Raw genomic sequence first — 13,021 nt, forward strand, 5'->3', positions numbered from 1 at the left:
GGACTCTTGGCGCGTCTTCGACTCCATTGGCAATTGTTATCTGATGATCTGATTTGGTGTCTAATCAAGTTTGATTGATTTCGGACTTGACAAGACCCCACATTCATGTCATCTTAGGAACAACGAACTTGTGCTGTGTCAAGCTTGTTCTAGATAGGGGAAAGCCCGATCTTCGATGTGAGACAGGTCATCTCCGATATAGGCTTGAGACGGTAGCCTTCCTTTTGGCCCCCAACTGCGAGCTTGGAAGTTCTTGGAGGCATTGCGCGGAATCTTTCAAACCGCGTTTTGTCTAACTCTGGTCAAGAGATTGCGAAATGAATTTCTGGCAAGATCAAATATACAATTTGACCTGACAGAAAGTGATCCGATCATTCCCCGCACCTATTTTCTGTCCAGAGACTTTTTTTTATACGGTGTATCACCTCAGTGTAACCTTTTGAACTATGCATTTGCCGTCTAAGATAATTTAGAATCTAATGACCTACCATCTTTTGAGAATTCATTTAGACTGAGGCCGATGGACTAGGGTGAGATTTTTGGCTTTGATAACTTTCAATCTGATTAGAGAGACCAAGCTTGCCCCCACTGCCACCATGATATGATAGTCTGATTCAAAAGAAGCGTCTTTTACCGAAAGTGTGTATTGAGAGTAAATACGTATTTCTTATGCCAACCAAGACTGAACGCTGCCCTGTGCATCAGTTTGGAAGATGATGCCAGATCTCCCAGTGGCTGTCGTCTACTTGTCTACGGAGCAACTGTCATCGAATGATGCGGAGGCGGCTTCATCAGGAAATCCCGAAACTATTAGGAGGAACCACATTCAGTTACCTCAGGAACAAATTCCGCGTGACCCGATGCTGCAGCTTCGCTTACATACACAAAGTGATTCGCAGAATCTTCGGGCCGATGGATCCTCCCCTAGTTTATTAAACCAGGTACGGATGTGCCGAGTTCTGCACTCACAGGGACAAAGAGGCGAGGGTCAGTCGGGAGGGAAAGTGGGCCCCGAGCAGCCCGAACAGATTTTGCGGAGCAGATGTGGGGACTGTCGAGGGGCGTGGGAATCGGGGTTAAAAATAACGGGCTACATAGCATAGCTAGGATCCAGGGGAAATAATTCAAGTGTATGCGCTTGCTTGTGCGGAGGGATATTAGGAGTATGAACTTTTTTAATGCGCGAGAAATGATTCTGAAGCTCCAGAAAAATCTTGTGTCATGTACCCAAATTGTACAGGGTACAGGATCAACAAACATACGCAGTCCATTACATGTTGGATTGGCAAAACCAATGGATCAAGTAAACATGGATATTCAAACATGTAGTGAGAGAATATTAGGGGGATTTTATCTATCATCATCTAACTCTATGTCGAACTTTTCCTCGTAAGATGACCGACCTCATGACAAAAAATACAAAGACAACATATACATCGCTCAGAAGCAGGAAAACCAATTTCGCTAAGCCAAAACAAGCAACTCCTGGCTGTGGCGATCAGTCAACATACTTGGGCAATGTCTTCAAAATTCCATCCCGGGCAATGTCCTCCATGGCAGTGGTGATCTCTTTGACAAATCTCTCGTCACCGCGCAAATCATCACCAAACAGGCTCTTAATGGTGAGAAGCTCGGCAGGGTTGGTGCCTCCCGCACGTGCCTTGGCCTGGAGCTCCTCGCGCATTGGGTCATCGACCTCAAAAGCATTGCCATTGTCGTCGACGCCATTGACATACCGGAACCAAGCCGCTGCAACGAAGCAGAGGCGGCGGAATGGGCCAGTGACCCAGATGGCCTCAGCAATCGATGGCATAATGAACTGGGGGATCTTGCCAGAAGCATTGAGACAGATACGAGGCAACTGGTCCATAATGGTGGGGTTGGAGAAGCGCTCGATGAGAGTCTTGCTGTACTCGTCGATATCGACGCCTGGAATCTCGGGGAGAAGCGGCTTGACCTCTTCTTGCATCATCTGCCACACAAACTTGCTGAAAACAGGATGCTCCATAACCTCGTGGACGTATTTGAAGCCCGCCATCTGGCCCGGGTAACCGATAGCAGAGTGGCTGCCATTCAGCAGACGCAACTTGTGCTTCTCGAATTCCTCCACATCGTGAACATTCTTGACCACTTGAACACCGACCTTTTCAAATGGTGGGCGGCCATCGGAGAACTGGTCTTCAATAACCCACTGCATGAAGGGCTCGGTGACGATGGGCCACGAATCCTCAATTCCAAAGTTGTCTGCCAAAGCCTTCTTATCGGGGGCGGAAGTCTGAGGTGTGATGCGGTCGACCATGGCGTTGGGGAAGGCACCCTGTTCGGCGATCCACTTGGCCATCTCGGGGTTGCGGAGCCTGGCAAAGGATTCGAGCATGTGGCGAGTGATGGAGCCGTTCTTCTGCATGTTATCGCACGACATGACGGTGAAAGGCTTGAGACCCTTCTGCTGGCGTCGGGCGAGCGCGGCGTAGAGGAAACCGAAGGTGGTGCGGGGGGCCTTCTCGTTGGCCGGGTCGAGATCGTACTGGATATCGGGGTGCTCGCTTTGCAGCTCGTGAGTGTTCTCGTTGTAGTAGTATCCGCTCTCGGTGATGGTGAGCGACACGATGTGGGTATCCGGGTGAGCCATCTTGGCAATGACGGCCTCCCGGTCATCGGGGGCAAAGAGGTAGGAGTTGATGCTGCCGACCACGTTGGCGAAGCTACCCTTGGCCGAGCGCTCAATGACGGTGTAGAGATGGTCCTGCGACCCCAGAGCGTCGCGCATGGCGGCATCGAAAGGTTGCAAGCCGACACCGCAGATGGCATAATCGGTCACGCCATGCTTCTGCATCAACTGGTCGACATAGACCGCCAGATGAGCACGGTGGAAACCACCGACACCAACATGGACGATGCCTTCTTTGACAGCGCCACCACGCTGGTAGGTAGGAACCTCGATCTTCGTTGTTCCTGCCGCAGAAATCTGCGACAGGTTCTTGCTGTTGAGCTTCAGGGGTGCCATGAGGACCAGAACTAATCGAATGAATGGCAATGGAAAAGGATGGAGGAGGGAAGAGGTGTTTGCGACGAAGGCCAGCTTATCAAGGTCACCGCCGGTTTTGACCGCCGATCATGTTCCGCGAACAGTATTACATCATGGGGTGAAATTGGGGTCGGAGTGGACCCGTGGAGAAAGACTTGCTCGGCCTATGGTTGCCCTCTTCGGACCACAGTTTCGCGAGATATCTGGATATCAAGCGGAGACTTGCGTCAGGCCCTTCTGTCCCATTCGATTCATGATCTCAACTGGGCCCATTGACTCCCTGCACAGACAGGAGGGCCGGCACAAACGGAGAGGGAGAACGGATTCTCGTAATTTCAGGTATTGAAGTTTCTGTTGGGGCACGGGGTCTGGAGGAATTTTAGGAGCTGAACGGTTACATAAGCGGCATTCCGGGCGACAGTGGCCCCAAGAGCGCGCTATTGCGAGCTATTAATGGGTGCTCACCTGACAGGATGCATCCGTCGCGGATCGGGCGCATGGACTCAAAACTCAACCGGCCAGATCTACCTTTTTAATTCCCAGCTCAGTGGCCCACAAAGGAAAAAGTCTAGAATGTCAGAATCTGACAAAGAAACGGGAGGTGCAGTCCGTGCTCCATATACGACTTAGCACCGGGGATAACCAATGGAACTATTGCGCTAACAATGCCCAGTGGCTATGGCGCATGATTGCCAATATACTGTACTATATCTCATGTCGCCAAATTTCCTCTGCATGTTCTGAAACTCGGGAGCTTGTCATTTCATCGCAACCGCTAATTTGCATTATAGATGTCAGCAAGCATATCCCTTACCTGCGGAGAACCCGTCTACGGAATAAGCTACCCAGCCCATTTGAAATAGAACTCTTGGCTCAGCCGCCTGAGAGGCCTTCCTGGTATCATATTCAAACAGTCACAAGCCTGTTCGCCTCGACTCTTATGCTGCATCCAGACAGTCCATACCAGCCCACATCAGGCAAGTAGAGATATCAGAGAACAGAGAGCAAACAGATAGGCTGTAGGTCAGAAGAAATATGGCGAAAAAAAGAAAGAACTATCATGTGAGGGAGCGCCGGTGGCTTTTCTTTTTTTCATGTACTTCTCGCTTATCTCTAGGGGTCCTTTTGCGATCCGTTCCATTTACGCAGATCACTCCACTCCCTCTTACCTACCTGTACGCGTGAGAAGGATCCTAGCCCCCACTTTCATGCCTCTCCCATCGCACCCACTTGCCTCTCTCGCGCGCGAAATCCTCTCGACGAGACACTCTCTTGTCGCTTGCAGCGATGATGAAGAAAAGTTCGAATTTCTTTCTATGTAGACCTGTCAGCTTACAGCAATCCAGAGAGCGGTTCAGATGGAAGCGAAGCAAATATTCCATCAGGACATAATTGAAAGCTGGAATTCTTCTGGCATCGTTGAGTGATAGTTCCGGACTTGGCGGACTTATTATCTTTGTCAAATTCACAATGAACACGGGAATAACTGAGCTATGTTTCAGTGTTGATAACAGAGTTCCCAAGCTCAATCGAGCTCTCAATCCATGTCTGGCCATGAGTAACATTATGCCTTCTCTCGGCAATTCGGTAGCTCAACCATGATGTATCCGGTATCTGAAATTTACAGACGTAGGGACTGATCAGGAAGATGTAACTATATCCGTCCATGCGCTAACAAATAGAACGCGTATGTGCTGCTGCAGTGTAAACAGATCTCTAACAGAGTTGAATCGCCTTTCTGACACCCCCCCATCGCAGAAGAAACCCGAGGGAGTAAGAAGGGAGTAAAGAAGGAGCAGGCAGGTATCGGGTGATTATGTTAGCGCCGGAAATATAGCGCCGCTATGAACGGTCATACTCGATCTACTGAGTTGAAGACTCCGCGAGCACTTGCCTTTCAAAACGACGACAAACCTTTGATGGGCATGAGATCAGTGCGTCACGCTTTCTCACAATAATTCAGACCATTCAGTCGATAATATTGAGACGCAAGAAGATAGCTACATACGTTAGAGTGTTTATTATTCGTTTTTGGAACGAAATAATACATAATACCCTCATTGCTAAGCACGATGGCCCGGGGGCGGGGGTATATTCAAGGATATTCGAAGTTGGACCAACAAGGTTTTCCCAGTCTAGGGGCCTGACGAAAGACTTGATAGCATCGGAGCGAGCTGGAGCTCCCTGATTTGGCATCGTAATTTATGGGTTTAGTTATTTAGCTTGTGTCTAGCGTCTATATTATCATACACCGGTCAATCTTAGGTCGAGCTTCTTGAGGTCTGGCCAGTAAACTTCGCCAATCATCTTGTTGCTATTGCTATTTGCGGGGTGTGCAATTCACTAGGATACGACCATAGACATCCGTTATGGTAATAAGGATTCTCCCTCTTCTTCTCCCAGTGCACACCACTGAAGCAGGTCAACCTCAGAATTACTTGCTTGAATGGGTATCAAGCCTTCATCATCCTAATTAATGGCTATTTTTGAGCAGAAGCTCAGGAGTTTTCTCTCCACAGTTGAACTGACTGCTGCAAGCTTTGGAAGCTTGTCCTATTTGTCAATATTCTGCATCCTGTGGATGGAGGAGACTTTGATCAGATTATTGTGTTTGTATGTCGCGACATTTATTGGAATCGACCTCACATATGTCTCTATTACCGAGTTGCCACTGCTACAACTATTTTTTGTATTAATTTGATCTAGAATGCATTCAGTATGGCTCTAGAAAAAAGCGTTATTAGCTATCGACTGTTACTTCATTGATTATTGCTTTCCTGGACACCCACTAGCCGAAGTTCCACCATTTTATGACACCTGTCTTGCCGGTCAGGATGGTGAGTATAACCTTACGGTTTTAAAGACACGCTCAATAGAAATCTTATTCTTCTAGCTTCCCAAAAGTTTTTCTTGCTCGCAAATCTGCAGTCGTCAATTGAAGAGTCTGAAATCTACCGACGTATTATGTTCAGGCATCTAAAAACCCTCAACCTATTTCCATCCCCTAATATCAAGATTTTCAAGATCATCAAAAGCGAAGGAAAGCGCAGTATCGCAACTTCAGTATCAAAGGTAAGTTAAATTTGGAATTCAAGCCAGCCGATCTCGAATCCTCGCTGAAAAGGTCTATCATAGTGGTCACAAATCTGTCCACATACAATCCACGCGTCAAGGCGAATACATACCAGCTTTCCTCATATGCTAATAAGAATCCAGAGAGAGTCTTTTGACGTAAGTGCTTGATCAATGTTTCTGAGCTTTGGCATCATGGGGAATGTAGGGCTTTAAGATGAATTAAATTATAGTGTTATGAGTCGAAGATATAGCAATCAAGGGCGTTCGTGACCATTCTTGGAGGTCTTGATCACATCCTATGGCTCTTGTATCTCGTCAGCTGTATTTCAGGAGCGTAGTAAGTCTGATTATTCTAGCTCCTTTAAATACTTCGGTGATGAAGTTGGGCGGAAACAGAAAATTTGTGCCCTGTTCCTGAGAGCTACAGCTTGAAAAACAATCAGAAATCTTCCACGTCTTTGGACATAGTCCCTATCATTGGAAATCATGATACTTGGTAGAGTAAGACCAGAGCAAGATCGAAAATAATCATTGTCGTCCAATAAGAGGCCATGCTCGTGATCCCAGGATGTAGTAAAGAATTTCTTAACCTATAACTGGTACCTGGATAAACTTGTGAAACATTGTTGGATGTTAAATTTAACGCTGATAGCCGGTAATGGCAGGGGCATGCATCGGATAAGTTATTACAGCCTCTGCTTGCCCATTGATTGTCCCGCCTTCCGAATTGAAAGTTGTTGATGTTGAAGCCAATACAGAGTAAGTAATAGGAAGAAAAAAGACTCGTGTTGCTTTCAATCCACCCTGAAACTAAGTATCTAAGAATCTCGGGACTCATTATGTATTGTAGGTAGATTGATGTGCGATGCAAACTGGTCCAGCATTAGAAGACCAGAATATGAGCAAAAACGGGTAGAAAAAAGGAATCAAGTCTATTTAAAAGTCTAAAATGCTCTAAGTTACGCGTATGTATATGTCCATAGAAAGACTAATATCGGATACAAGAGAGGTTGTGGAAGAAACGCCAGTATAAGGACCAAGAAACCGGAGATACTATAGCAGGCATACCATCAGCATCATCAAATAGAAATTATACCTGTACTACAAAAGCCTAGTTGATATGTCCTATACACGTCCACAAGATGCCGTACGTGGTGCGATGTTTCTACTATCCAACTCGCTTCTGCACGGATATTCTACGGTTAGATTGGATCCTATTGAGGTTTTTGCAACGCAATAAATCACAGTTCAACGCCGGTAATTCCTTTGAGATATATTAATTCAGCTTCTGAGAATCTCTCTCTTCTATCAAATCCTGGGAGACTCGCAGAGGGAAATTCAGCTGTCTAGCTTGAATTATTGATGAGATAGTCAATCCTTCGCATCTTGGAATCATTGAAAAAATTTTTAAGATCATGATTTTGCATTATACGACCGAAGAAATCTCATATTTAGGAATGCGTAAGCTGTCAATTTCCGTTATCAGGTGGGCAGAATCCAAGTTTCATGTTTGCCAGCTCATCTATGACATCAAGTCACATTAGTCTGCCCCAAGCATGAATCCTCTCGTGAGCATCTTTCGGATAATATTTACCGCAGCAAACGAGCTCGCCAACTGAACATGCAACGGAAACCGGCATGAGGCCACGCATAGAGCGTCACCTTTCAAACTCTGCCGCATGGGCAATTGAGCTCCTCTCGTAACTCTCGTAGAGATAATGAAAGGAGGCCTGAGTACCCGCCAGGATTTGAATCCTCACTAGCGAAGTGATTGTTATGGTGGATCCAGCACTCAGCCGTCCGCCTTGTCAGCCTTACCACCCAAACCACTCGCATAAGCCACGTCCGCAATCCTTCAGGGATCCCAGGTCGAGAAAAATCCGGCTGCCTGCTAGCAGCCTTGGCAGCGGCTTCAGTTTCGAAAAAAATATAGATCTTGGCCCCTGGCCCTATGAATCGGTATCACCGGCGAGTCAATCCCCACCCGGCACCAGCGCGCCAAGCTGGCACGAGAGCTCTTGGCACTGTCACCATTGGGAACAGACCTAGGAGCAAATCAAAATCTTGGCTCTATTCAAGTTCTATGACGACTGAAATATTGGAAGATATCGAGTCTTTGTATATTTGGAAATTTCTGATGAATATATATAACTCCATAGAACACATCTCATACATGGAAAGAGGAAAATAGTAGCGAAAATGGCGAATTTATGTACATAAAAAAAGTTCGGAGTAGTAGTCGCTTTCGTTTCAACTCAATAGTCGCAATGCAAAGAGTCACCGAAGTAAAAGGAGATGAAAGAAAAAAGAAGTTGTGTGTAATACTATGCACCGCGGTGCATTCTGAATACTTAAGCGCCGGTCATGGGCATGGTGGTCATGGGCATGTTGGTAAGAGGAAGCGCCTCTGAGGATTTGTTGTCTTCCTCGAACATAATTTTCTCCAACTTTTGCGTCATTTTAGCGCAAAAGGGATCCACATACGTTGTCCACAGCGACGCACAGAGATAGACTAGCGCGATCCAGGCTGGGATGGAAATAGCCACCACCCAGGGTGCACGGATAGGGATCCAGTGTGGATGAAGCGGTTCACCATTCTCATCCAGGATGGGATTGCCGTTGCCATCGACAATATCTCCCTCCCAAGGCTGACCAGTGATGCCGTAGAGCATCCAGCATAGGACGGTACGCAGGAGAGTGCCGTGAACCAGATAGACAGCGAAACTTTGTTTCCCAAGCCAAAGCAGGAGGCGGTTTGCCAGGAACTCCTTGGTAGAGGGGGAGATGTAAATGGCGAAGATGATCAAGTCAACGCCGATAGCTGAATAGCGCTTGCCGATATTCACATCGGGTGGGAATATATATTGAGCGATCTCAAACATGTAGTTTGACCATGTTGCCCACTCTGGGTGCTCGCCAGGATATGAACAGATGAAAAGACCGCAGCAGGCGAGGGTCGCTGATACCACTCTACGGCCCCATTTGTGTCGCTCGACAAACTCCTTGAAAGCAGTTTCATAAGATATGTCGCTCAGGAACATGCCATATATAGCCTGCATTTGAAAAGTTTCTAAAAATTCATGTCAGGGGGATGGGTGAATAAGCGGAAGGAAGTCGAAGCATACCTGTGTTTTTGGCGGCATTCTGGTGAAAGTAGAGGAACATTCCCAAGTAGATCGCCAAACGCCACCTGAACTTGACAAACATGGTGATACACAATAGGATATAAACAAGCATGGATGCCTCCAACAATGGCAGCAAGGCCCACTGGTGATCATCATATGCCATAAACCCAGTGGTCCAAACACCCAAGAAGTTCTCAAATAGACGAAGGAATTCTTGCCAAAAGGTAGGCGCCAGATCTGGAGCGGCATAACGGCACCACCAGCAATCCGATCGGTTTGCGACGATGAACGCGCCACACTGAGCCATGATCCAGGAGATGATCAGAGCGATAGTTGCGGGGAATATCAGACGAGGCGGACGACGGAAAGCACTTTTTGCCACGGACGTGAAAGAGCCCAAGTGATCTCCATTACGGGACTGTTTGATGGGCTTGAGGGCGCAAACATAACCGGTTAGAAAAGCGAAGATGGTGACTCCTAGACGCCCTTGCCATGGAATCCGCAGAACAGGCCATTGGAGAATACGGGGAGTGGCATCTTCATCATCACGGGGTGCAAAGAGATCATAATCCCAGGCTCGAGCCAGATGGGTCAGAACGACCAGAAACGAAGCAATGCCTCTCAAGCCCTGTGGTAGAACTTGTAAGAGGCTAATTTTTATCGGTCACCCAAAGGGAGGTTACTGATCACATACATCAATCCACTTAACACTCTTTCGGGGGTCGCCCTTGACACTTGAGTCTCCTGACTTCCACGGAATGTTATCGAGAATCCGGGTATAAAGGTGGCTTGGTTGAATGTAGTCCATTTTTGTTCTTGGTAATGACAGACGCAACTGGATAAAAAAATAAAGGAGAGCACTTGATAGTTCACGATTCGATCATCGGCATCAGTGTCTCTTAACGTGAAGAGAAAGGAGATTGATAAGATGCAAGGAACGGAGGGTGGCAAGAAAACCGAGGATGTGCAGGCAACAAGAACGAGTGGATAGGAGAGAGAATTGCTCTCCAAAGCAAATATATTAGTGGGTGCCAAGATGGGTCCAGTGGACGTACGCCGGGTACACGCCGAGATGGAGATTTAAAAACGACCAGCAAAGAAGGGATAGAACGGAGAGGGAGGCGGGGGGAGGGCGGCCTTTGGGGTTATGAATAACCCGAGTGACAGGGTCCGAGGGGGTAGCTCCTTGTTACCCTTTTCGCCTGTTGGCCTGTTAATTCTCAATGGTGGAGGGTAAAAGATTGCCAAATAGAAGTGGAGTCTGCTACTTCGCATATCCTCCTTGTAAAGGACTCCATACATCATGCAAAACCTCGGCTTAGTAGCGGGTCTCTTTCTGGTTACACGTTGCATCCTTCCCTCTCCAGCCGATCAGTTGCCTCAAATAGAGGGTGCTAGAGATCATTTGGGACGTGTTTTACTACGCAAAGAAACAATGAGCAGCTTTCTATCCTGTACGCGCCCACCGATGATGTGTTTCACCAGATGCACCCAACTTCCAAACCCCCAGATGGCCCCCATAGTCTCCGGAGCCCGGTTGATCAAATAGTCGCCCAACATTCATAGATCATGCGCTGAATGCTCAGCCATAATTTATGTAGGCCACGTACGCCAGCCATTTTTGGGTCAGATTATCTCCGACCAACTGCTCCATGTCCGAGCCTGGGAGTCTCGGATATAATCGCGGGGCCCAAGCAGTCATTATGTCTGGGGGTTTGCCAAGCGAGGACGCCATCGGCGGGTTCAAGCTTTTGCGAAAAAGGCACCATATACGAACGGACTGAACGATGGTCTGGGAAAGGTGAGAAAGCTGACGACGCCGGGGACCAAACGAGGGATTCCGCCCTGCCTGGCAATCAAACGAGGGCATTTGATTGGGGTCCGGCGATGGGCAAACCGGAAACCAAAATGGCGTTAGCACTTGACACAGATTACCGTACAACTTGCCTGTTTTCGACCAGCCCTATGGATCCGATGGCAAGAGCAGAGCGGAGGATGAATCTTGCCCCATCGCAGGCCGATCTGTACTCCGACGTCCGCCCCATTGCAGTTGTGGCATAGAACAATAGAGATCTACATCCATGAGATACAGGTACAGAGTTTTGAAGCCGCAACCACGGTTGATCATGGACCGAGATGCCGGGTCTAGGGGTCTAGGGGTCTAGGGGTCTTTGGAACCTCGGGGGCTGTTGGTATACCTCGAGGCGTATGAGAAGTGTCCCTGGAGGACTCTTGCCAGAAACTATAGATTCAAGACTCGTATCCAGATCCGCCCGATTCGTCTTCGTTTCCTAATGTGATGGCGGGACGGGATACGATGGAAAAGGGGGCAAACCCCCAGCGACTTGCAAAACAGGTCGAGAGATGCATCGCATGAACTAACCAGTAAATGGCGCCATTCGACCTAATTTTGCCGCTTTTGCGCGCGATCCGCTCGCCAGGGGATTGGCGCTTGGCGCCTGGAGAAGGATGACTCAGCTTGAACCCTGAAAACAATCGTAACCGGACGAGGAAATCCACAGAACATCAGCCAAATGGAGACCAATGACGCCTGGCGAGACCCATTCGGCCTCGTGATTCAGCCGGTCCTGTTGACTCAAGTGGGCTCACCTGTTCTGGGCTTAACACATCCGTCAGTGACTGTCATGCCCAAGAATGTAGGGGGCGACAAACAAGCATTGTGGTCGAGTATGCTTCCCAGGCTCAGTTTTCCAACTGAGATTCAGATTTTGGGAACAGATCGGTTGAATAGTCCAAATAAAACAAAATGGAGACCCGCCCAGTGATCTTGATACCAACAACCCATCCAGCGACTCATCATATTAAATACTGCAAGGACCTGTATGGAGGATGTATTTCGTAGTCCATGCGCTGAACAGAGCGTATCGGCACGTCACAAAAAAAAAAAAAAAAAAAAAACAAATAGCCCAATGTGTTGGAAATAGAGAGGTATTTCCAACAGCCACATTGGACCACATTGGCCACAATGGGGGCTCCAGCTGGACTTGGGAGGTCCCAAAAACAGCCTCGCAGGAGAACACCAGTTTCCTGATCCTAAGAGTGACAGGGTACAATCACAGGCCTGCCAGGGGGCGGCTGGAGGCGCCTCTTCCCCTGCATCCACTCATTCTCATTATCAGCCATCCCTTCCAAGGCTACGGAGGGACCTAAATACCATTTTGAAGAATGCGAGTAGCAGTCTTGTTTTCTCTTCCAGCCACTCAGAAAGTTTCGATCCAATAATTTCAGCATATAGCGTGCCCCCGGACCACAGATAGGCCAAACTCGATGCGGAAAATGAAAATCCATATAGATATGAGCAGCTCGACAGGGTGAACTCCGTCTAGCGGTCTCTGCACCCCTATGTTGGGCTATTAGCCCTACAGGATTGGTCGGGCGAGTCATCCTGGGAGACAAACCAGCAGCACCTGAATCATCCACTCAGTGCCAGGTTCTTGAATATAATCTTCTGATTTAATTTACAATACTCCGTATTGAAGTATTTCATACGGAGAATCGTAATGGACCTCGAGTGAAATCATTTCCAGATGAAAAAAAAACGCCTCCTTCTTGCTGGACGCGTGTCCTTCCTCCGACGGCGTTCAGACGGACCATGGGTCCCCGGTGCCTCAGGGTCCGACGATCATGATCGGGGACCTGCGAAATAGCAGTAGTGACAGAGGGCGTGCCTCCGATAAATTTCTTTCCCCTGCAGAACTCCAGACTAGAGGTTTTTGTCTCGCGTGTGATAGCTCGACTGGACTTGAATGGGCTCTCGGTATGTCGAGGGCTG

The 13,021-nt window shown here is 48.0% G+C and overlaps 2 protein-coding genes across 2 annotated transcripts; both read right to left on the bottom strand.

Annotated features, from left to right (window-relative positions):
- Window positions 1-1,498: 1,498 nt before the first annotated feature.
- On the bottom strand, window positions 1,499-3,007 carry N7462_010044 (mannitol dehydrogenase family protein; the record flags this gene model as incomplete). The annotated part of the gene is made up of 1 exon (XM_057081758.1): window positions 1,499-3,007. The coding sequence occupies one exon, from the start codon at window positions 3,005-3,007 to the stop codon at window positions 1,499-1,501; it is 1,509 nt and encodes a 502-aa protein (XP_056928798.1).
- A 5,447-nt stretch (window positions 3,008-8,454) lies between these two features.
- N7462_010045 (acyltransferase family protein) lies at window positions 8,455-10,036 on the bottom strand (the record flags this gene model as incomplete). Its single annotated transcript, XM_057081759.1, has 3 exons — window positions 8,455-9,173; window positions 9,229-9,856; window positions 9,923-10,036. The coding sequence occupies 3 exons, from the start codon at window positions 10,034-10,036 to the stop codon at window positions 8,455-8,457; spliced, it is 1,461 nt and encodes a 486-aa protein (XP_056928799.1).
- Window positions 10,037-13,021: the final 2,985 nt, after the last annotated feature.

This window comes from Penicillium macrosclerotiorum, assembly GCF_028827735.1.
Source record: "Penicillium macrosclerotiorum strain IBT 26536 chromosome Unknown utg000010l_segment0_segment0, whole genome shotgun sequence".
Taxonomy (NCBI): Eukaryota; Fungi; Ascomycota; class Eurotiomycetes; order Eurotiales; family Aspergillaceae; genus Penicillium; species Penicillium macrosclerotiorum.